This window comes from Corvus hawaiiensis, chromosome 8 (assembly GCF_020740725.1).
Source record: "Corvus hawaiiensis isolate bCorHaw1 chromosome 8, bCorHaw1.pri.cur, whole genome shotgun sequence".
NCBI lineage: Eukaryota > Metazoa > Chordata > Aves > Passeriformes > Corvidae > Corvus > Corvus hawaiiensis.
In genome coordinates this window covers 961,744-986,013 of record NC_063220.1, presented here as the reverse complement: position 1 = coordinate 986,013, position 24,270 = coordinate 961,744, and the positions used below count along the sequence as shown (strand labels likewise).

At 48.9% G+C, this 24,270-nt stretch overlaps 1 protein-coding gene across 3 annotated transcripts; it reads left to right on the top strand.

Annotated features, from left to right (window-relative positions):
• Positions 1-1,780: 1,780 nt before the first annotated feature.
• On the top strand, positions 1,781-24,077 carry PPP2R2D (protein phosphatase 2 regulatory subunit Bdelta). Of its 3 annotated transcripts, XM_048311378.1 has the most exons (10): positions 1,781-1,908; positions 2,136-2,231; positions 12,400-12,497; positions 14,696-14,861; positions 15,913-16,025; positions 17,945-18,122; positions 19,273-19,437; positions 20,774-20,943; positions 21,023-21,114; positions 22,072-24,077. In XM_048311378.1, the coding sequence occupies exons 1-10, from the start codon at positions 1,902-1,904 to the stop codon at positions 22,349-22,351; spliced, it is 1,365 nt and encodes a 454-aa protein (XP_048167335.1). In that variant the 5' UTR covers positions 1,781-1,901; the 3' UTR covers positions 22,352-24,077. The 3 variants fall into 3 exon arrangements, with proteins under 3 accessions (XP_048167335.1, XP_048167337.1, XP_048167336.1); XM_048311380.1 differs by lacking the exons at positions 1,781-1,908; positions 12,400-12,497; positions 14,696-14,861; positions 15,913-16,025 and having other exon boundaries at positions 2,207-2,231; XM_048311379.1 differs by lacking the exons at positions 1,781-1,908; positions 2,136-2,231; positions 12,400-12,497; positions 15,913-16,025 and having other exon boundaries at positions 14,736-14,861.
• The last annotated feature ends 193 nt before the right edge of the window (positions 24,078-24,270 follow it).

Genomic DNA, 24,270 nt, shown 5'->3' with positions numbered 1-24,270 from the left:
GAGCCTGGAGTGCCAGGACAAGGGGGAAGGACTTCCCACTGCCAGAGGGCAGGGTTTAAAGACATTCTTTGCCCTTAAAGATGACCCTCCTATAGCTACAGAGGAGACAGCCAAGAGACTAAGTAAAAAATTATTTAATTTAAACACTTGATACACAACACACAGCATAAGGAATAAACACAAATCAAGTAATGAATTCATAAATGGGCACAGATGTCATACCAAGAGATTAAATATGGAAAGCTTGAGTCAAACACATTTCTGTATCTAAATTATCAAGAAAAGGCTGCAAGCCCAGAGCAGAAATGTCTCTGAGAGGAACCATCCTGAACTCAGGCAAGTGACAGACTTCAGTCCTTCCACAGGAAAATCCCGAGGAACCTCCAGGTAAAATTCCATTCTGTAACATAAAGACTCCCAGCAGAGAGCTTTACTTGTCCCTAACAAGACTTTTACTCAGTAAGAGGATGTTCTTCACTCATCTGTGTTCAAGATCACAATTAACCATGTCTGTTCATCAGCCACTTTCCTTGCATTTTTTACAACCAAGAGGATTCAGGACACCACTTCAGATTGAGACGGGACAATGCAGACCTGTTACCTTTCCAAGCACTTAGGCCTTCCCTAGAAGCAGTTGGGCTTTAAAGTTCATTAAGCTGTACCACTTTCTGAGGGACTTAGAGATCAGGAATACATCAACACGGGGATTTGGGGGCAAACAGAGAATTCATTTTGATTTCTTTCTGCTCTTTCAGACTTAGGGGCAGAAACTGCATCTTCACAACTTCCAGTATCCGTGCTTGGAAAAGAAGCAGTCGGTGTAAGAGGCCAAACTCAACGCAGCACCAGGAATATTCAGTTTCTGAGGCAGGAAAGAGGCAGTGCCTGCGCCCGGGGTTAAACAGCTGCACCCCAGGTGCAGGTGCCAGGAGCGCGGCTCCTGAGGGATCGCCCCCGGCCGTGTGCCCTGATGCCGTCCCGGCCCCGTGCTCCACACCCGGCCAGGCACAGCCCCCGCGCACCGTCCCGGCTCGGGGCTGGATCCCAGATCCGCCTCCTGCAGCGAGGGGACCCGGCACGGGCTCGGGCTGAGGCACGAGAGTCAGAGCGGATCTCAGAGAGCGCCTTCCCTGACCGGGTGCTCGGGCCTCGGCAGGGGCTGCCCAGGGAGGTCTGGAGTGCCCATCCCTGGAGGTGTCCCAGGAAGGCCCGGAGATGGCACTCAGAGCTCTGGGCTGGGGACAAGGTGGGGATGGGGCACAGCTTGGACTCGATGATCCTGGAGGTCTTTTCCAATCTCAGTGACTCTGTGATTCTGTGATAAATCTGCCCCAGAGCAGCGCTGACCCCCCTGAGCCCCCGCTACCCTCCCTCCCCTCACCCGGCTCTGGCGCTCGCTGAGGGCGCAAACGAGTCAGAAGCACGTTCTTCTTTATTTATTTTTTTTTCCCCTCATCACAATTAACCCTTCAGGGAGCGGGCAGAAATAAAAAATAAATCGGGAGGCACAGCGTTATCTCTCCGCTGTGGCGGTCCCGCCCCGTCCCTTCACGTAAAGCCGCGTTTGGAGCGGCGCGTGTGGAGCCCCTGCTGCCGCCTGGGGAGCGCCTCCGCAGCCGCACCACCAAGACCACCACTTCTTCCTCCTTCTCATGCTCATCCTCCCGCTGCCGCTGCCCTGCACGCCCCGCATCCCGCCGGGAAGGTGCCGGGATGGTGCCGGCATCACCGCCCCGCTCGCTGCCCGGCCCGCCCTCCCTGAGGGGAGCCGGCGGTGACGTCACGGCCGGGCCGCCCGGCAATGGGCGCCATTTTGAAACCGCGAACCCTCCCGCGGCTCCGGGCGGCTCCGTCCCGCTCCCGGCCCCGCTCCCGGCCCCGCTCCCGCGGCTCCCCCCGCTATGGCAGGTCGGTGTCCGCGCTCCGCGCTCGGCTCCGCGCTCGGCTCCGCGTTCGCGCCGGGATGGGCCGCGGGCCGGCTCCGTGTGGCCGGGGGAGCCGGCCGCAGGCCGGGCCGCGCCGGGCGGCACCGGAGGGTGATGCGGGAGCGCGGCGGCCCCGAGGGGTCCGAGCCGGGGGTCGGCGCGGGGTCTCCTCTCTCACTGCCTCTCTCACTGCCCTTTCTCCCTCTGCAGGAGTGGCGAGAGCTGGAGGCGACGGCGGCGGCAGCAACGAGGTGCAGTGGAGCTTCTTGCAGGTGAAGGGGGCGATCGACGAGGACGTGGCGGAAGGTGAGGGGAGCCCCGACACGCTGAGCCCTCCCGGGCGGCCGAGGGGCAGCTCCGCAGCATCCCTGGCCGTGCCGGGGGGTGTGTGCCATGACTAAGCGAGCTCCCACCCGTAGAGCATCACAGACCAGTCACGGCGCTTTTCTTCAGGTCTTTAGCGCGAATCCCAGAATCCCAGAATAGCTGGGGTTGGAGGGGACCTCTGGAGATCACCCAGTTCAGGGCGCTGCCCAGGCAGGGTCACCTGGAGCAGGTGACACAGGAACGTGTCCAGGAGGGTTTGGGATGTCTCTGGAGAGGGAGACTCCAGCCCCTCCCTGGGCAGCTGTTCCAGGGCTCTGCCCCTCCATGGAAAGAAGTTTTTTCTCATGTGGGGCTGGAACTTACTGTGGTTTAGTTTCTGGCCGTTGCTCCTTGTCCTGTCTCTGGCACCGCTGAACAGAGTCTGGCACCATCCTCTGACAGCCCTTGAGGATATTTGTATGGATTGATGGGATCCCCTCTCAGCTTCCCTTCTGCAGACTGGCCAGGCCCAGCTCCCACAGTCTCTCCTCATCTCAGAGATGCTCCAGTCCCAAAATCATCTCTGTGGCCTCTGCTGGACCCTCTCCAGTAGCTGCTTGACTTTCTTGTCCTGAGGAGCCCAGAACTGGGTACAGTTCTGGGCTTAGGATAACTGTCTCCAGTTCTGGGCTTGGGATAAAGGGTAAGAACAGTGATACAATACAGGGAGAGGAAAAAAAGAAACACCAGTGGAGTCTGTCAGGCTTGTCAAGTTTCGCTCTGACGCACAGAGAGTGCAGCTCTGTCATTTGTGCTGCATGAAAAGTGCAGTTTAAAGGGTTCCTGCAGCTGTGAAGAGATTTGATTCCCACTTGTTAACGTTTGGGAGCTATAAATAGGGATATTAAGCAGGGAAAAAGGGCACACCTTCACATTTCTCTGAAACTTTCCAAGCGCGGCGTGTTTTGGACGGAGTAGAAAACGAGAAATGTTTTAACTGGGAAAAGTGTTTTCTGTAGTGTGCAGAACCAGGGTGGAGTTTTGCTTGACTCTGATGAGAAAGTTCTTTTTTTTGCCCCTAAATTTCCTATGTTCTAACTGGGCTGGCAACGCTCCCTTCTAAAGTGTGAATTGACTTGCAGCGCCGTGTGTGCTCAGCTTGGGTTTGGGATTTTTTTTTTTTTTTACTGGATGCAGTAAATATTTTTCCTTGCTGCCTGCTATGGGGAAATTGTGCTGACAGTGTTTTCATTTTCATGCCACTTGTTTGGCATTCCATTTAAAATAATGGCCATGGGAGGGATAGACTGGAAAACTGCTAGAGAAACTAGACTCACTCGGTTGTTTTCTTCCTTTTCCCCCCCTCTATATATTTTGTAGCTTGCTCTGAAGTTCTCAGAATTCTTGTAAAAATATAAGTAGCTTTTATGTTTTTCACATGGTTCTTTTTCCTTGGGTCTGTCACCTGTGTGACTAAAAGTCAGTTCTCCATGTGTGAAGGATATGGTCCTGGGGGCACCTTGCTTCCCAGGTAATTCCTGAGCAGTGTGGATTTGTGCAGAGCAGGAAAGTTCTAGGAATCATTCAGTGCCTGGTTTTGCAAAACTACCACTAAAGTTTCATTTTCCTATGGGAATACCAGAACTATTTACAGGCTTTATGACTTTTTGGTTTTATTTTGATTTATGGCCTTTTTCCTCCTGTAACATTTTGCCTTGAAACTGGAATTAAATATGTAAAATACACTGTTTATTTGCTAATAATTGCCCCAGTTTAATTCATTAGTAAGAGTACAAATACATTGCTAGATTTTGGGCCTCAGTTAGGGACATACTTACCCGTTACCATCTTTTAAATCCTCTCTTACCAAACTGCACATCTAAACCTGTTTGATGGGCAGCTGTTGCCTTGAAAAAGCCTTCGAATTGCACGTAAGTTTTTGCAATAGTGGAAATTTGCTACTGCTTTCAATTTTTGGTCTGTTCAGTGAAAAATCAGCTCTCTAGAGGAAGAGGACACCATGAAGTTGCTGTCCCACCTATTCCATGCAGAGTGTTTTGCTGAATTTTCTTAGAGGTATATTCAGGAGTTGAAACTGCTCAGCCAGGCACCTTTGCCAGTAAATCCTTTCTTTTACAGTTCAGTTCTAACATACATTTTATATTCCATAGTTGTTCCTCAGGTGTCTGGCTTTAACACAAGCACTGTGATAAGTGGCTGTAGTAGATTGGCAGCTGGGTTTTCCTAACTGGGTCATTAATACAGAAAAATCACTGTCTCCTCTTTGTCTTGTCTGTGCACTGCCTTTCCTCAGTGAGTAATCCGTGACCTCTCGACAGGCTCTGTGTCACGAAAGAGGAGGGCACTGTTCAGTCTGACCATTTCTGAAAGACCAGGATAATCCATCACTTATTGAATATGGATTTTGTAAAGGATTGGATATGACTTTTCTAGAATGGGAAAGTTTAGTTGGATTCAAGGAAGAGGACTGGAGGATAGAACAGAGATTGAAAGATTTAATAGTGGGGATGGCAACAATCGTCATTTAAAAACAAAGCTAATTAAAGATTGTGATGTAATTTTGTTGTTAGTGTTAACCATGTGACTCCAAAACTTGCACTGATTGCCCATGGAACTTGTAATTCTTGGGTTGCTTTTTTTGTAGAAAGACCTTTCTAAATAGAGAATACAAATGCTGTCAGAGACTTTATCACTTCCATGATTTCAGTATTGAATTTGTTCTGCATGTTCAAAATTGTCCTGTTTTGGGAGGCTTTTTTTTGGGGGGGGAGCAAGTAAAATATAAATCTGTTTATTAAATAATGTACAGATAGGCCCAAATTCCCATGGGCCAAATGATCTGCATCTAATCCATGACCACTTCTGGGTGCAGTTCTGTATCTCCAGTGAATGATCCAAGAAATAAACTTTTTTTTTTAAATTCTCCAGATAGTGACTGGTGTTGATTGACTGCCCTGACAAACTGAGAGATCCCTTGTTACCATCACTTCAGCCAACTCTCCTCCTGCTTTTGCTGCCTGTTAGGTGCTGGGTCAGACACCTCACCACTTTGCCAGGAAGCAGAACACAAGGAGCAAAGACAACCACAATCTAATAAAAAAATATTAGCTTGTAATGCTGTACCTGTTTGAAAGTGCAGCTACAAGTGATTTAGAAATGTTCTTAGTATTAAGTTGCCTTTACAGATCAGTGGTTTAAAACATTCTTGTGTGGTTCAGGAACTCACTTGGCCTATTCTCACTGTTCTTAAGGAAATTTTGGCATGATTCTGTGCTTTTAAAAAAACTCCAGCAGTAGAGGTGCAGCTCTGTGACATCTGGTTCAGTTGCATGAAAGGAGTTGCAGAGCTGGTTGGTAGCTTTAAGCTTTAATATTGTCTTTTTTCTGGAAGAACTGGAAAATAGGGAACTGATGACTACAGAGCCATGTGTGCTGTTTGCTGTCACTGTAAATCACTGGTTGTGCCTGGAAGTGACACTTGTGCTGCAGTGGGGCAGAAGGTGGGCTGTAAGCTGAGTTTTGGTCTGGGTTTTTTCCTTGAAAGCCAGTGCTTTGCCGTGAGCAGGACTGCAGATGCCTCTTTGCCCTCCCTGAAACCTTAGGGTTGCCCAGAGAAGCTGTGGCTGCCCCATCCCTGGAAGTGTCCAAGGCCAGGTTGGAACAGCCTGAGACAGTGGGAGGTGTCCCTGCCCATGTCCCTGGATGGGCTTTAAGGTCCCTTCCAATCCAAACCAGGCTGGGATTCCATCATTGTATTTTGATGGAATATGAAGCTTTGGTAAGATGTGGTTTATGAATGGTGAAGAGTTTGAGTAAGCAGTGAGTATCAGTTGCAGAGTTGTATGTGGGAATTTACAAAACAAAGCAACTGGAGTAGTGGGAATACAGGAATTAGTGCAAGTGTGAGCAGTGGGACCCACTGGATTTGTCCCTGCAGAAGGGCAGGCTGGGTGTAGAGGGAAAAGCTTAATGAAAAATGACAAAACCCAATATTTTTTTAAAGGAGAGGGAGGTGTGAAAGCTTCAAGTGTAAGGAAAATTTTATTTTCTTATCATGTTAAGACTTTTATGAACTCCTAATAGAAGTACACCCAAAACCATCACAATGAGCTACTTAGAAAAAACTAACAATAGCATGAATTAATTAAATACACTTCTAGTAGGAGAAAGCTTATTGGAATTAGTCTTCCAAAGGTTAAAAAATAATACTGAGGCAGTAGATTTGCACAAAGAATCCTGGATTATGTCACGAATCTTAGAAACAGCCTCCGTGATTCTCATGGCTTGTAGGGAAGGCAGGGCAAGCTCTGCAGGCAGGAGGGGAACACATCTGTGTAACTGAGCTCTGGCTTTGCTGCTCCCTTTTTGTGCCATGCTCCCTTTATGCTGGTCTTGCTTTCTTTGCACTGACACGTGCAGACAGCTCCACGCACTCCAAGCTCAGAGAAGACAGCTTTTTTAGGATACAGTTCAGAGGACTTCAGTATCAAGTCACAGTCTGGTTCCATTGACAAGAAAACACAAATTCAGCTCAGTGAGGGAATGGCACTCATTGTGTGTCATGAGCTGGAACTCTGAGGTGCTGTGCCACCCCTGGGGGTTGGCTGGGGGTGCTGGGCAGGCCGGAGCAGGGTGGGAGCAGGGTGGCACCGGGTGCTGCTGCCTGTGCACCCTGCTTCAGCGCTGCCAGCAGAGCGGCCTGAGCGCGCCTCCAGCAGCCAAGTGGCTCAGCTCCAGGCATCCAGGACACACAGGAGCTGGCAGGCTTTCCCACAGAACTCCAAACAAGATGTTTGGAGTTTGCCATGGCCTGTCAGCAGCAGCACTGACCTCAAACAGCTTCTGCTTCCCGGCTGGCCGGTGCCCTGCGCATGCTTTCCCTTAAATCTCCTCAAGGATTTAAATTAGTCCCAAAAGCAGAGTTATTTTGGACTAAGTTAAACCCTGCCAGGTGCCTAAAGGCAGTTCAAGCCATTTTACAAGTGATTTGAGTATTAGGGCATAAAAAAATTGTTAGACTTTATGGATATGTTAGATTGGCAGAGTGTTTAGCGGTGTAAGCTGGGAGGGGTTTGGTCTGGGCAAAACTATACCCCTTGGGTTTATTCTCCTGATTTCTGGTACACATCACTCCTGCGTTAACTCTTCAAAGAAACCCTAAAAGTGGAAATGTAAAAACTGAGTATATAAGGAGGCATATTCTTAAAAATAGGTGATTTTGAGTAACTTGTATGTAGATGTATACTGTCAGGTGGTTATTGGCAGCTGTAAAGTTTGGCTCGTGTTTCAGTACGATTGTGATTTTTATCAGCTGTTAAGAAACAGCATTTTAGGAGCACTGACAGCATCAGTAGTCGGTCCCTCCCTGCTGCAGAGTGACCCTCTCTGTTCCACTGGCTGTTCTGGCAGCTGAAGGGGACAGCCTTCCTTCACCTAGAAACAAGTCAGTGAATGTACAGGGATGGGGGAAGGCTGAGGGGTGGAAGTGAGTGCTGGACTCAGAATCCTGCAGTGGCTGCAATTGCAGCACTGCCTGCCTGCCAGCACGGGGAGGGTGGGGAAGGGTCTGCTGGGAGCAGGGTGCTGCCAGCAGCTCCCTGCGCTTGCCTGGTGTGGTACCTGCAGCCATCCCAACTGAGAACTGTCGGACTTCACACCCCTGCTTCCCTCTGCCCACCCCAGAACCTTCCCGTGCAGCTGCATATCCGTGGGAATGTTTGGGAAGTGCAATTACTGCCAATCAGTGACAAAGCAGTTCTGAGGCCCTGTGGGTCTGGAACTTGTTATGCTCCAATAGGATTTTGGGTTTTAAACATTTTTTCTGTGATTTGCTCTTTAGCAGGTGTTGGTCTGTAAGTTGCTTCATTTTCTTTGGTAATCTCTTCCCTCTAAAGGGGCTCTCTGTTTTTTTCACTGATCTTAGTTGCTCCTATTATATTTTTCATTTGAGGAGTCTTTCCTGAGTCGCTCTGAAGCCACGGTTCCTTGCTGTTGTCCACTGCCCACGTTTGTCACCTGTGGTCCCTCAGAATGGTCTGTTGTCCCTGCCCGCTGCAAAGAGAGTTGTGTTCCTTCCGATGTCATGTCACACCATTCAGCACAGCATTCCAGGGAGATCCCAGTGTCTGCTTTCTGAGTTGACTTAGGAGCACATAACCTGCACTGATCCCTTCTGCACACACTGCTTGCTTCCCATCCACTGTGGGAGACCTCTCCCACAGCTTTGTCCAGCCACAGGATAATTCCAGCTTTGTAGGATAACAGTGTTGGAGGGAAAGGTGTGTCACCTTTGAGCTTGATCGTAGGCCCAGGAATACTCCCTCTGTGCCCAGTTCCCACTGACAGTCTGTGCCAGCCTTCTGCTTGCAGGCCAATCCAGCCATTTCCTCTCAAAGCAGAGCCTCTGCAGACAGTTCCCTGGGCCTTACTGCAGTTCCTGCTTTGGTCCCAGGATGGGTCATGGAAAATGGGGCTGTGCATTCAGACTCCTCTCTGGGGAGCACGACAGGAGCCAGGTTTGAAGGCAGGCATTGTTCAGGCTGGGTGCAGAAGTGGTACACTATCCATTACATACTTGGAAAATTCTAAGTTAAAATTCCCTGGAAGCTAGAGCAGCCTCGTTTTTAGGTGCTGTTGGAGAGATATGAGTGTTTGGTTCCTTGTTCACCACAAGTTTGAGGAGTGGGTTTGTGACAGAAGGTTCTGAGCAGCTCAGGAGGATGAGAGAGGTGCTGGTGCTGACCATGTCTCGTTAGTGTTGGTCCTGAGCATGAGCTGCAGCTGCAAATTCCTTCTCTCCTGCATGAGGCATCAAGTAACTCCATGTTTTCAGGTTTGGGTTTTAACCAGAGCAGCAATGCACAGCCAGCTTAGAGAGGAAAAGTTCACAGGAGCTAATTTTAGGCACCTGATGTAGATGTTGTGGATCTCTTTGCATTCTCCATTACTTCAGTGGAGAGCCCGGGCGTTGATACCGGTGTCAGAAATACCCAGGATGAATCCTGGGGGGATTAAGTTAGTTTGCAGGTATAAGCTTGCTGTCGTCTCCAAATCCTAACAAAAGCTGGTCTCTGCCACCCCAGCCCCCTTCACTCCCAGCAGAACTTGCCCAGAAGGCTCTGGAGGCTTCCCAGAATTCTGGCAGGAGTTGTTTGTAGGGAGGTTCACACTTGACAGTGATGGTGAAAGGCTCAGAGCACTCAAACTGAACTTTGACATCTGTCAGGGCTTACAGGGCTGTCCTGAGTCAGGGAATGGGCTCCACCACATTACTGTAGAGCTGGGTATTTGTGGCCTCTGATGTGTTGGGGTGGTGTTTCCTACCCATGGGAGTGCTCAGTGCTCTTAAATTTGGGGATGCTACAGAATCACAGTGTAGTTGCCAGCAATCCTTTTAATCCTTTTAATTCACCAGCTGTGAAAACAACTCTGAGTTTCTCCTCTGGATGGATGCAGTGTAACCAAGTTGGAACTCATTTCCAGAAGTGAGGCTAAACATGAATTTTTCATGTCTGGAAAGAAATATGCCAGCCTCGTATCTTACTGTGAAGTCCCAGGGATTGCTGCCCTCCCTGGTTACAGGAGAAGGATTTACGTGGATGCTTGCAGAGCAGGTCCCAGCCCCACAGGAACGGAACTGGAGGGACAGTTGGACAAACTCCTGATTCTAGAAAAGCAGTACCTGAGAAGAGAGCTGTGGGATGCTGTCCATGAGCAAATATCACACTGGTTTGGTTTTGCTCACCCTTTCTCACATTCCATTGGGAGTTACTCTGCTGGCATGGAGAAAAGGCTGAAAGTAAGGCAGGGGAGTAAGACTGGTGCTTGTATGCCTAGGGAGGAGTTACAACATCTAATAAAAAAGCTTAGAAATCCCAGGGTTAATGTAATGATGAAGAATCTGCAGAGGTTTGCTTTGTTCTTTCCTAAAAGTTTTAAGCTGACTTGAAGTGAAGAGCAAATGTAGGTGGGTGAAGTGTTGAGCAGAACAGGGATGGTTTGGAATTCATTCTGTGCTTTACTTGGAGTCTTGTAATTTTTTTTTTTTATTTCACCTGCTTTGAGATGGTAGAGTGCTGAGGATAGTGGGTGGAATGATTTGGAGGATTGATCTGCTTCAATTAAACATGCTTATAGGGAAAACTTTATAATTCATACATTTATGTATAAAACAGGTGCAGTGCTCTTGAAACAGGTGATTGCTCATATTCCAAAGTTTGTTACTTAGAAAATATTTGAAGGAAGCTTCTCTGTTTTTGTCCTGCTGTGCCCTTCCAATTCCCTCTTCCCTAAGCAATGTTGGTGGCAGACTATTTCAGTGCATGTTTTTTACCCTCCTATCCCTGCACTTTTTGTTTCAAGCCATGGAATTTGGGTAGTGTCTGTGTTTTGATGTGATTCCACCCAAGAGTGTTTGTCTGGATAGCACTGCTGGGGAATAATGGCTGTCTCAGCAGCTGGTTTGGGCATTTTTGGGAAACAGAAATGATACACAGATTATTTTGAGCAAATAATTGTGTGAATACTCCAGTAGAAGATGGGAGACGCTAATAATAACTTTTTTGCTTCCTGAAACAAAATGGAAAAGTAGTTTTTGTGACTTGGAAAGAATTGCATGTGTTATGGAGGCATTTATTCCTGCTAGGATGGTTACTGAGTCTCCAAGGGTAAAAGGGGTCCTTGCTAGAAGGGCTTGCAGATGGTGGTGGTAGTGGAATATTAGTTTTGCTACTAATAAACTTTCATAACTCAAGGGCTTCTTCATATCTGAGCATTGAAAATGTCATAAAATTGCTCTGTGAAGTCACTTCACTGATTGCTTACCTTCTCAGTTTGTTTCTTTTTTGTGGTTTGCTACTTTTCCAGGATGTCTTCTAAAATCCCTGTGTATAATTGATATTAACTGGTAATTGACTGGTAATTCCCTTTAAAGAAAGGTGACTATAAAACTGGATGTGTCCAAAAGCTGGTTAGTAATGTGATACTGAAGGCTGGCATAAATCTGTAGAAAAATGGTATTTACTCATTTATTTAGTTGTTCTAAATAATTATTTTTTTAATCCAAGACAGTAAATCATTATCTCTACATACTAGGAAAAAACTTTTAAGGGCATCATTGATAAAAGATGAAAAAGGAATTTCTGTTGAGAAAACTGGTTAGGGTTTCTAGTAATCTTCCTTGTGAGAGTGGGGTGTTATTGAAAGGAATTTCAAAGATAGCACATGAAAATCAATACAGGAAAGGAGCTTCCAGGGAGTCTCCAATTGCACACTCTGGAGCTAATTGATATCATACACTTCAAACCTCAGAATTTTGCTATCTGCATCATAAATGCAATATTTGATGTGAGCAGGCCCAGCAGGAGCAGTGTTTGCTGAGTGCTTTGTTGTGTTTGTTACCATCTGCCCCAGCCCCTGGACAGACATCTCCAGCTCCTTATCTCAGCACCCCTTGGCTGGGGCTTGTTCAGTGGCAATTAGTTCTTTATTGCCCAGCGGGAGTGAGGCTGCACTGGGGGATGAACACCCCCAAGGGCACTGAGGCACTGATCTGTGGGTCCTGAGGGCTTTTCCTTTGCTCTCCTGCTTTCCTCTGTCCTTGCTGGTGCTTCTGCATGGAGCTGATTCAAGAAGCTCAGCTGGAAGAATTTTATTTCCATTTTTCCCCTTTGGCCGAGGGGAGCTGCCTGTTCTGGGCTCCTGAAGTAACTCCCTGAGTGCTCAGCTTGGGAAAGGCAGGTGTGCCTCATCCTCACCTGGATCAGGGCACGCTGCTCCACGGGAACACCACACCTGGCAGGATGCACACAGTGGGGTGGGATCCCCAGGGGGGAAGCTCAGAGCGGGGGTATTCCCGTGGGCACTGCAGCTTTCCTGCCCACAGGCAGCACAGACACCTTGGGTTCCTAAGCTGGTGTGCCTCTGGTGACTGAAGGCCCCCAAAGCCTGCACTGAGGAATGAATAAGTGTTTTATCTTGTCAGTAAAATTGTGTTAGGCTTTGAAACATGGCTGCATTTGGGGATGTAAATGAAGAATTGTGTCGTTGCATTAATGCAAGTTGTAATGCTTTTTTTGTGCTCAAGTCTTGGAACTCCTTGATTTGCTTTCCACATTACAGTGCTGGTTTATTTCTGTTCTCTTTACAGCTGATATAATTTCAACAGTTGAATTTAATTACACTGGTGATCTTCTTGCAACAGGAGACAAAGGTGGCAGAGTGGTTATATTTCAAAGGGAACAAGAGGTCAGTGACTCGAAAAACAAAAGTGTTGTTACTACACTGTTCTTGTGTTGCACAGTCTCACTTCATCTGTTCATGCCCTGAGTTTAAATGGTTTAAATGGAGATTTTTCTCAGAAAACCCCAAGTTAGCCAAATTTCTAAACATCTGCTTTGTGCTGCACTTGGTAAGTTGGTCTGGTGAGGATTTCCCTCCCTCCTTCCAAAAAAAAAAAAGGTCCCCAAAATCCAAGTGAGCTCTTTATATGTACCTGGTGTGCTCAGTGTCGCTTTGCAGAATTTGGACATTCTCCTGAATTTTTCCACTGGGTCAGGCTGATCTGAGATAAACCACAATGCTTTGGGAGAGAATGTAAAAGAAGTTCAGAAAATAAGCTGCAAGGACAATAGGATAAGGTGGTTAAAAATTGTTTGAGGACTCAAAACCAGTGGGAACAGCCACTTCTCTGGAAGCACTTGAGCATTTCCCATCAGGAGTGTGGGAGCACTGTCCCTCCTGCACTTCCACAGCTCCTCTTCGTGGACATCAGCTGTGTGACAGTGCTGTAATGTTCCTGTGTGTTCGTCCTGAGCCACATCTCTGAGCTGGGATACCCCGAGCAGCATTGGGGATGGGAAACATGCACCAAGTGCTGAAAACTAATTGTCATGTCTGGGAGGAATCCGGGATTGTGTTCTTTAAAAAGTCAGTATTCCACATGGCAGTTCTCACCAAAGTGTCTGCTTATCCTGTCCTTCAAGGAGCTGAGGGGAATTTGAGGGTTTGAGCACTCTCCTGGATCAGAAATACCAGAATTGATCATGGAATTTTAATTCAGCTTGTCTGTGCATGAATATTACAGCTCTTCAGGTGCTGTGGGATTTCTCAGCAGAACCCTCTGCTCTCCTTGTGGGGCTCAGATGATGCTCTGTTCAGGAGCACCTGGCCAGCATTTTGCATTTCTCCTCACCGTGCTGCTGTTCCCAGTCCCCTGTCCCACAGGTGCCCCACTGGTGGTACTGGGAGGCTCTGGAGCAGAGAGGTGCCAGCACTGCTGAAATGTTACCCCGGCTGCCCCCAGACAGCTCCGGGCTCATTCATCTTTTACTCAGGGTGACCAGAGACTTAACTAAGGCCCAGAGATAAGGTCAGAAGTGCCTCAGGAGCATCCCAAGCTTCTCAGGATCTCGGACTTGCCTGACGTGGAGGCGGACTATTATGGGTTGGCTCTCAGTTGTTCCCTAAGGCAAAACCCACCTGTGACGGCACTTCCTCAGAGGGTGGGGAAAAACAAACCCCAAGTCAGACTATTCACACAGGAATATTCAGCTGTCTCCTTGGGAACACATGGAAACTGAGGGAAGAGTTGGGAATGAGGGACATTTCTTTTTTCATGTGCAAAACTGCAGGAAAGAATCTAAAATAAGTGTGTAATACTGGAGCCTTAAAATCTAATAACCACATTTTTTACCCAGTTTGGATTTAAGGCTAGATTAACTAGATCAGTAACAATATAGGGTGGTTATACAGTTCCTCAGACACTTGGATTTGGGAAGGCACCCTGGAATGCCCTAAATCATGCCCTGGGCTCATATGACTTGACTTCACGTGCAAGCAGCCAATTACTCCAGCCAAATGTGTGAGTAGAGAGGGGAAGCACCAGTGCCAAGGCAGCTCACTCCGAGTGCAGGGAACTTCTGGATGGGGTCAGGTGAAAGGATCCTGCCCAAAATTCTTACAAGGCAATGACATGTAGGGAGTAAAATCATGTAAAGTCTCAGAGTTAACTGAGAGTATGGAAGCTCCACAGCCGTGAGACACTGCAGGGCAAACGGCGCCCCTGGGGCTGTTCTGCAGCACGAACCACTAACACTGACTGACTTGGAAAGCCTGATAACAAGTTGCCTCAAATCTGATAATGCAAATCTGGGGAACCTTGGGACTTTGCTCTCTGTTCCTTGCTCCCACACCCAGCACACAAGGATAGCAAAGCCTGAAGGGTGCACAAATATTTATATATAAAGCTACATTTTTAAAGAGGAAGGCTGTGTGCGCTGTATTGATGCTAAACTGGGTACAGTATCACGGAGTGAAGATGTAAAATCCAAGACCTGTTGTGAAAGCTGCTATTCTGATTGACAATTTCTAGTCATTGATTTGTATGGGCCATTTCTGAGGGACCTGGTGACATCAGCCTCAGGAAATGCTCTGTTTTCTTGCAGACTAAAAGCCGTCCTCTCTCTCGGGGAGAATACAATGTTTACAGTACCTTCCAGAGTCACGAGCCTGAGTTTGACTACTTGAAAAGTCTAGAAATTGAGGAAAAAATTAATAAAATTAGGTGGTTACCACAACAGAATGCTGCTCACTTCCTGCTGTCTACAAATGGTAAGGGCCCTTTCTTTTGCAGAAGGAACTTTGTCATTGGAATATTGTCTCACCTGTTTTACACTTGGGGTTTTTTTCTGACATGTTTTGGTGTTATTTTAATGTCTTCTCTAATTACATGCAGAATATGTTTTGATTGTAATGTTGGGTGTGAGGGCTGTGTGAATATTGGGTCTGTTTAGTTTTGGTGCATCATGGAGCATCTGTAAATGAAACTGAAGAACTGGGGACATGAGGTAGTGGGAGCAGTTGGACTTGTGTCTTAAAGGTACTTTCCAACCTAAACTATTCTATGGAAAAAACTGGCTCTTATTATCAGGGGAATACACTTATTCCTAACAGTTTGGATCACTTTGGGAGGTCATGATGAAATTTTAAAAGCAGGAGTGATTTCTGTCTGCTGGTCTGTGCAATTAAAATAATTTCCTCTGATAGAAGTCCTAATAAAGCATCCCTTAAACTGTGTCATCTTAAATGCTCTGCAGGAGTTTGGGGAGGAGAGGTTTGGCGCCAGTTAGCCGGGGATCTCACTCTTGGGTGATCCAAGTGTGCCCTCCCTGGCTGCACTTGGAACGCTTCCCTGGTAACACCTGGGAAGTGCATTCCTTTGGAGCCCTAAACCGTGGGGCAAATGCTGATCTCTACCTTTGGTTGGCTCTGAGCAGGTACCCGGGACAAACCTGGTTTCCTTTAGGACAGTTAGTGCAAGGAGTTCATGTGTTTGTTGGGTTTGGTCCCTAGCAGTGGTCTGTTAATATAATTCAGGTAATCGTACAGGGTTTAGTGGGGAATTTGGGTAACTGGTGTGTGAAACTCCCCCCCGGCAGTGGCATTTGGGTGAGTGGGAGGCACAGGGCCTTACTGCTCAGGCACAAATTGGGATTTTATTCAAACTGCTCTTCACATTGTCAGTAAAGAACTCCATAACGATCCTTCTGCTGCAAGCAGTGGAAACCCAGACAGGTCACTCACGTTCACTCTGCTGAGTCCGTATTTAGTGATTTGATTTTGTATTCAGTTCATTCTCAAGCATGTGAATTTTTGGTTTTAGATAAAACTATTAAACTATGGAAAATAAGTGAAAGGGATAAAAGAGCCGAAGGTTATAATTTAAAAGACGAAGATGGAAGACTTAGGGAGCCTTTCCGAGTAACAGAACTACGGGTACGTCTCTGCTCTTTGACTTCGTGTATCTTTCTGCATGCTCTTCTCTACCTTTGTGCTACCAAACTGAAATGTGCTAATCAAAAATGGTGTTTGGGTCAGGGTCATTGAAAACTTTCAGAAAAAATGGAGACACTTCATTTTCCTACATATAAAAACTATTAAAAAAAGTTCCTCTGGAAAGCTTGAGGGAAACTTCAGTCATTACAATATTGTATTTCTAAGAGGATGACTCAAAAGTTGGAACAGGGTATTCTGTGGCTGGGCAAAGGTGTGTTTGTTGGAGGCAAATCCAGGCATTTGGATAACCTAATGTGCACTGGAATAGTCTTGGACATCATCCTGTAGTGGTAGGGGTAGTGCTCCAAACTTGGGATCATTCAGAGCAGGAGCCCAAGAGATGAAACGTGGGCTTGGGGTTTTTCCTGAGGTTTTAATGTTGTTCACCATCAGCAGGAACAGAACTGAGGCTCTCACTGCTCTCAGAGCCACCCCTCCATTGCAGGGATTTCATCTGGGGGCGTTTCTTGGGGCTTTGTCTTGCTTTGGCTGAAGTTGAACATTGAACAGAAGCTTTGGGTGTATGTAATGTGTTGGGAGAGGCTATCCACTGCTGGAGCAGCCAGGGAGTTGGTGAGAGCAGGCACAGGCTGGAGCACTGGAGGAGCACCTTGGGCTCCTGAAGGCACTGTCCTGCATGAGGGGAGCAGTCGGTCCCCTGCACTTGCTGCTGCTCTGGGACAGGGAGGGTGGGCTGGGCTGCAGCCCTGGCAGGCACTGCAGCCTGGGAGAAGGGTTGATGGATGAGCCAGGTCTGAACAAGAGCTGGCAAGAGGAAAAGCCTCACCTGGAGGCACCTCCATGTGTTAAAGTGCTCAGGGTTTGGAGAGCCAGAGTGTACCTGGGGCTTTGGGGCTTTGTTGGCAGGTTTTGTTACAGATACACAATGCCCATGTTCATGGGGAAGTGGCCATGGAGGAGAAGCAGCACTTTACACAGAGACCATGGCATTTCCAAGTCCCATTCCTGATCTTTCCCATTAGTGCGTCTGTGCTGCCACAGCCAGGCTGGGAGCACTCTGGTGAGATAGGACAGTGCCTGATAAAAAGTAGTGGATTAGTTGTAGTTGTTGGTTGGATGTAAACAGACTGGGAGATACAAACCGGGAGAGCAGGTAGGGAGCTCTGGGATGAATCAGTCCCTGTTCCAGGAAGACAGGTTATCCTGGGCACTGCTGAGCTCAGCTGCTTGTGGGAGCAGGACATCCAGGTGTGCCTGAATTCCTGCTGACTGTTCATGAACAATTTGGGAATTTTCTTGGAGACTGTTCTTGCCGGTTTCCTGAGCACCCGTCTGAGATCTGGGGCATTTCTAAGGGCTTGTTTCTATAACCTTTGGAAGTCATTACAAACAGCCCATGTGCTGCTGGGTGAGGCACCAAGGGCTGGCTTTGACAGGGGAGGTTTTCTGTTGGCAGTGTCCAGAGTCAGCATCCATGCACTCTTTCAGTATTTTTCATGCTCAGTGGACTTCAGAAATGTTTAGTCACCGAATCAATACAGAAGTCTGTGCAGCGCAATTAATTAATTGCCATTAAACCACCTGTGGGGTTCAGGGCTCAGTGTTGGCGCCAGTTTTGTTTAAGGTCTTTATTGATGATCTGGCTGAGGAGATCGAGGGCAGCCTCTGAGTTCACGGAGGATGGAAGGTGAGTGGGATGTGGATCTGCTGGAGGGCAGGAAGCTCTGCTGGGGGATCTGGACAGGCTGGATTCGTGGGGTGGAGGAGGGGATAGTGGTGGCCTCAAGAATGCCCAGGGAATGGACTCAATGTGGAGGGTCTTTCCTAACCCAGCTCTGTGCCTGGGTGGTGTGTGGTGGGTCAGCAGGGAGCTTGTGCCCAGCTCTGTGTCCGTTCAGGTGCCAACGCTGAAGCCCATGGACCTGATGGTGGAGGCGAGCCCGCGCAGGACCTTCGCCAACGCCCACACCTACCACATCAACTCCATCTCCGTCAACAGCGACTACGCCACGTACCTGTCTGCAGACGACCTCCGCATCAACCTCTGGCACCTGGAAGTCACCAACAGGAGCTTCAGTATCCTTTTGTGCCCTCTGCACAGCGGGTGCAGCTCAGCTGCCTGTGTTTAACAGAATCACTTTAATGTTACTAATTAGAGTGGGAGTTTGAATCCAGGGATTAAAAGAGGATTTTGAAGTCTGGAGGTGTAATGCAGTGAAAGCAGGCTTTGGGATGTTCAGTCGTTCCTGAGGGCAAGCATGCCTCCAGCGGAAAACCGTCAGTAGAAGTTATCAGAGAAAGTTTGATTTCTAAGGGGAAGTTGAGGAATTGTGGGAGCGTCCCTAATTTGTGGAGTTCAGTCAACTTAAAAATAAGAGCTGTTGGATATGAACAGTAGGTCCTTTGTTACTGTGGGTGCTTCTTCCAAAGTCTGTGGTCTCTTAACCAAGTGACACTTCTTTTGAAACCAAATCTCAATATTTTTTCATGTCAAGTGATATCATTAACTGCAGAAGTACTTTTCAGATCTTTTTGCAAACCTGTGCATCCAGAACTAGCAATGTGTTTTACATTGATAAATTTGCAGTAAAATAAAAGTTGTGGTACTGACTCCAAAATAGGTGATTTTCTAAAGTTTTAGGTCAGGTTTTTCAAAAGCTTTAGGTAAAGAGATGAGGTTTATTTGGTGTGCAGTAGGAAGCATTGAGAAGGAGGCTTGTGGAGACTTGCTGGACTTACTTGTGGGATATTCTTTCCCTCTGGGAGTCTGAAATTGCCCAGCATCTGTAGATTTGAGATGGAGAGAGCTGGAGAGACTCTTTAAAAGAGCATGTAATGACAGGCCAAGGGGGAATGGCTTCCCTCTGTCAGAGGGCAGGGCTGGATGGGATTTTGGGAAGGAATTGTTCCCTGGGAGGGTGGGCAGGCCCTGGCACAGGGTGCCCAGAGCAGCTGGGGCTGCCCCTGGATCCCTGGCAGTGCCCAAGGCCAGGCTGGACATTGGGGCTTGGAGAAATCTGGTCCCTTCCAACCCAGACCGTTCTGGGTTTCTGTGACCTGTCAACTCCAGACTTCCCCAGGCTCTCCCCCACTTTGTGTACCTTGCACACGGTGGAAAGGAAGCTCTTGCCCTAGTTTCCTCCCTGGCGTTTTTAAGCTCTGTCCCCGATGAGCTGCCAGAGGGGCTCGAGTGCGCAGCGTTGCAGGCCTTGACCAGCTGCGGCAGACATCGTGGACATCAAGCCGGCCAACATGGAGGAGCTGACCGAGGTGATCACGGCGGCCGAGTTCCACCCGCACCAGTGCAACACCTTCGTGTACAGCAGCAGCAAGGGCACCATCCGCCTGTGCGACATGCGCTCGTCAGCGCTGTGCGACCAGCACTCCAAGTGTGAGTGCCCTTCCGTCCATCCCTCCATCCGTCAGTCCCTCCTTCCCTCCGTCCTTCCCTCCGTCCTTCCCTCCGTCCTTCCCTCCGTCCTTCCCTCCGTCCGTCCCTCCGTCCGTCCCTCCGTCCTGCCCTCCAGCTGTGCTGCTCCGTGCGTGTGGGACCCGCCCTCCCTGAGGAGCGACAGGGCCGTGCTGGGAGTGCTGGGGGCATCTCAGTTGTCTTCTTCTAGACCAGCACTGGGCACGAGGGTAGCGTGAGGCACCACCTGACCGCTCCTGTTGGCCCATTCTTGCCTCACAAAGTGATGGGAACGAGTGCTTTGGGCACCAGTGAGACCTGTCTGCTGGCCACACTCAGGCCTGGTGCCTCTCAAGGTATCTGCTCATCATGTGCCAGTTCAGGGCAGCTCTGTCATCTCTGTGCATTGGAAGCTGGGACATGCTGCCAGAATTCTGTCCCCTGTGACCAGTGCAGCTGCTAGGAAAGGATGAATCCTTAGGAATATGCCCTAGAAGATTCCAGTGGTTCAGGCTGGCTGCTCCTTAGGCTGCTGAGCCACCAAAGCACGAGCAGGTGAGGAAGGAAAGCTTTGCTGTGGAAGCCATGAGGATCCTGCCCAGGCCTTGCACAGAGGGGTTTCTTGGTGCTAGAAGGAAATATTTGGGCAATGGGAAGTGATGAATGTGAGGCCACCCCACTGACCTGGTTCAGTGTTGCGTTAAATCACTTAAAAGCACTTTATTTTTAACTGCTTGTGACTGAATCACGTCCTGCTATAAGGGGTCTGTCAAAAATGAACAAGATCTGGGTAGCCTGGGTCAGGAATCTCTGATTTCAGAGGTTGCCTTGTGGATTTAAACAACACATCTGCTGATCTGCTCTCTAAAATCACGCAAATTGTGTTGCAAATGTAGCTGCTCACGTGTCAGTAGGTGGTTTAGTACAGCTGTGGTTCAGATCTAAAGAAAAGTACATTGTGCAGTGGTGTCCTAGTGTTTGGGTCCTGCTGTTTGCATCTGCTCCTGTTGTGTGTGATGTGTTGATCAGGTGTGATGGTTACAGTACCCACTGCTGTTGTTGCTCTGGTTGATCCCCAAGACCTGTGAGTTGTGGTTTGCTGGTGCTGTGCTCCAGTTAAATGTTGGAGATGGACATCTGGCAATCTGATGACCTAGAACACCACATTGCTAAAAAAGATTATTTCTGAAAAGTGTCTAACAGCAACTTTCTTCAAAAGGAAACTAATCAATTGATTTAAAATTTTCCAATACTGCAAACATTGGAAGCTGTAAGAGCTGGCGTTGGTTTCACGTGGAACTGTGTGTTCTCTCTGCAGTTTTTGAGGAACCTGAAGATCCTAGCAGCAGATCATTTTTTTCAGAAATAATATCCTCGATATCTGATGTGAAATTCAGCCACAACGGGCGATACATGATGACAAGAGACTACCTGTCTGTCAAGGTGTGGGACCTCAACATGGAGAAGAGGCCCGTGGAGACCTACCAGGTAGGGCACTGGCGTGTCCCGAGCTGTCCCTTGTGTCCCTGTGCCCCGTGTGCGTGTCCAACGCGTGTCCTGTCCCCAGGTGCACGAGTACCTGCGCAGCAAGCTGTGCTCCCTCTATGAGAACGACTGCATCTTCGACAAGTTTGAGTGCTGCTGGAACAGCCCCGACAGGTGAGGGGCTGAGGGGGCTCGGGGTACCTCGGCACCAGGAGCTTGGGGTCCAGCCTGGAGAGGGCCCCAGCTGGGTGCTCTGAACGGGAGGGTGCAAACAGCTCCAAGTCACAGAGGGCAGAAACCCAGAAATGCCACTGGAGCAGGCAGTTTACACAGACAAGATTGCCAGGGCTATCCCTGCCCCTGTGCTCAGAGCTGGGGCCCAGCACAGGAAGGACCTGGAGCTGCTGGAGGCAGGCCAGAGGAGGCTCCAAATGTCAGAGGGATGGAGCAGCTCTGCTGGGAGGAACAGCTGGGAGAGCTGGGAGTGTTCAGCCTGGAGAGGAGAAGCTCCAGGGTGGCCTAAGTGTGGCCTCACAGCACCTGAAGAGGCCAACAAGAAACATGAAGAGAGACTATTAACAAGGGGCTTAGAGTGCCAGGACAAGGGGGAATGGCTTCCCACTGCCAGAGGGCTGGGATAGATGGGATATTGGGAAGGAATCCTTCCCTGTGAGGGTGGGAAGGCCCTGGCACAGAGAAGCTGTGGCTGCCCCTGGATCCCTGGAAGTCGAAGGCCAGGCTGGACATTGGGGCTGGGACAGTGGGAGGTGTCTCTGCCATGGCAGGGCTGGCACTGGGTGGGCTTTGGGGTCCCTTCCCACCCACACCAGTCTGTGACTTCTGTTGACATGGGACAAAGGGGTAGAGGAACACCAGGAAAACCTGCTTTGCTCACGTTCAGATGAACAAAGTGTAACTGCAGCTGAGCGCCAGTGGCAGGAGGGGAGACTGGGGAACGCCTGCTAAAAGAGAAGGGGTGCAGTGGAAGCAGTGCTGAAGTCCCAGAGGAATTGAGCAGGTGTCCAGAGGAGAGGAATGCCATGGAATGCCATGAACGTGGTCTGACAGGTGTGAGAGAGAGGAGGGGGTGGATTTTATTTCTAACAAGATCTGCTTTTTTCCTTGAACCAGTACAATCATGACTGGATCTTACAACAACTTCTTCCGGACGTTTGAGCGGAACACGCACCGGGACGTCACCCTGGAGGCGTCCCGGGAGAGCAGCAAACCTCGTGCCATCCTAAAGCCACGCAAAGTGTGCACAACTGGGAAGAGGAAGAAGGACGAAATTACCGTTGACAGTCTGGACTTCAACAAGAAGATTCTGCACACAGCATGGCACCCCTCGGAGAACATCATCGCTGTAGCTGCCACCAATAACTTGTATTTATTCCAGGAAAAGATTAACTAAGGATGGCTGCCTGCGGACAGAGTCTCGTCTCGCATAGTTCAGCTCAGTTGTTTATCTGTAACAGAAGGCCTTGTTGTCCTGTCAGTGAGGAACATTGATGCACTTACTTCCCTTGAGCTATCGGAGAGCATCTGGCCTGGCTTTGAGTTCCTGGCATGGTTCTGCCTTCGGTGGGGTGGGAGTGTCCACGCGGCTTTTGGGGAGGACCCTCCGAGGCAGAATTGGTGGACAGTGCTCAATGAGGCCAACACTCAAAACAAATGTATTTATTGATGTCTGAGCCTTCCTTTCCAGTTTATAGACCAAAAAATTTAACACCTGAGAAGAAAAGTTGTCATAAAAGTGTAATTTCTCTCTCGCGCGCTCTCTGCTGTAATATTTGGGCCTTTCAGAACATTTCTCGTGCTTGATGCCTGTACATTCCTCCTCGGGCCTGGGGCCAGGGTCTGCCCTCGGAGCACGGCGGCAGAGCTTGAGGTGGGGTCTAGGCAGGCGTCCATGGCTATTTACTCACCAACTGTACCTATAACCACACCTTCGGTGGAAACCACTTAATAAATAACAGCCTCTCAAACGCGTTCTTAGAGCTGGAGGGATGTATTCAGTCTTCTTTTTGTATTGCATGTCTTGAGCTGGTGCAGAACAGTTCTGGTGGTACCTCTGACAGAGTTTGCCCCAAAACACCGAGTTTTGGCAGACTAATACAAACTTTTTTGTGTAGTATTTCAGATTCTAAATTTAGAGTTTCCATGGCATTGTCATAGAGTTGGAGTTGCACTGGATTTGTTGTCAAAGGCTCTGTGTGTGCCAAGTAGGAGATGGAAAGGGTCCTAGAAACATCCACAGCCTTAACCAAGTGTCGGCCTTGCACGGAGGGAACCTGAACATCAACACCTTCTCTGCTTTGAGGATAAAAATGCAGCTTCTGTGGTGCATCTCACCCTCAGCCAGAGACAGACCTGACGTGCATTATGGTTTTTAACCTTTTTAGTATTTGTCACGAAGGGAACAGTTTTGTTTTAAATATTTGGCGTAGTATCTTGTATTTCCCACTGCAGCTCCAGAGCCACTCTGGCCTGTGCCGCGGCACAGCCGGGCTGGGCTGCCCAGGGAGGGCCACGCTGAGCCCGAGCTGGCGGGGCAGCGGCTGCTGGAGCTCTCTTGCTCACTTGTTTTAAGCCTTAGGTACTGGTTTTTTGTTGGGCTTTTTTTTTTTTCTTCCAAAGAGGCCTAAATCACATCCCCTTCCCCCGGATGAGCCCGGGGCCAAAGGGCCCTGGAGCTGCGGGCACGTCCAGCAGCCCCCAGCAGCCAGAGGCTGCACTCTGCCATGTGCCTGCAGCCTGGGAATTCCTTCCCAGAGCCCCAAGCTTTCCCCCAGCAAGTCCCAAGTGTGGTTACACTCCGTTTCCCTGGAACAAAGGCGTGTTCCAGTCCCAAGAGCAATCTGTGGCCGTCCCACCCCTCCCGGTACCGCCCCCCGAGCCGCTGGGTCCCCGGAAGGTGGGAAGGACACACCCTGAGGTTCTCCCAGGAAAGGTTCCGTTCAGCCAGTCCTATGCTGTACATTGGTTGTGACACTTTGGAACGCTGGAGATGTGGAACTGGGGGGTCGCTGAAGCGTTGATCCGACCGCATTCCCAACGCCCGCTCGAGCCGATCCGTGGGGTTGTACATAATTGTTCAGTTCTTTTGACCAAAAAGTTTAATAAATTTTAAATGTTTACCTGGCCGTGCTCCCTGTGTTTTGACATTTCCTTCTGTGGGGGAGGGAGGTGGCTGGATGGGCCAAGCCAGGGGGAAGTGTTTCCAGTTGGGATGGTTGGAGTGGCCAGAGCTGCTGCCCTGCTCCAGGACACAGCAGGGCTGGCTGGTGTGGATCTATTCTTTCAGCACATATAAGTGGAATATCAGTAAAA

What these genes read in the sequence shown, in the direction of transcription:
- PPP2R2D (XM_048311378.1), top strand. An exon ending in CGACGAGGACGTGGCGGAAG is followed by an intron (nt 2,232 to 12,399) that starts GTGAGGGGAGCC and finishes TTCTCTTTACAG; the next exon opens with CTGATATAATTTCAACAGTT. An exon ending in TATTTCAAAGGGAACAAGAG is followed by an intron (nt 12,498 to 14,695) that starts GTCAGTGACTCG and finishes GTTTTCTTGCAG; the next exon opens with ACTAAAAGCCGTCCTCTCTC.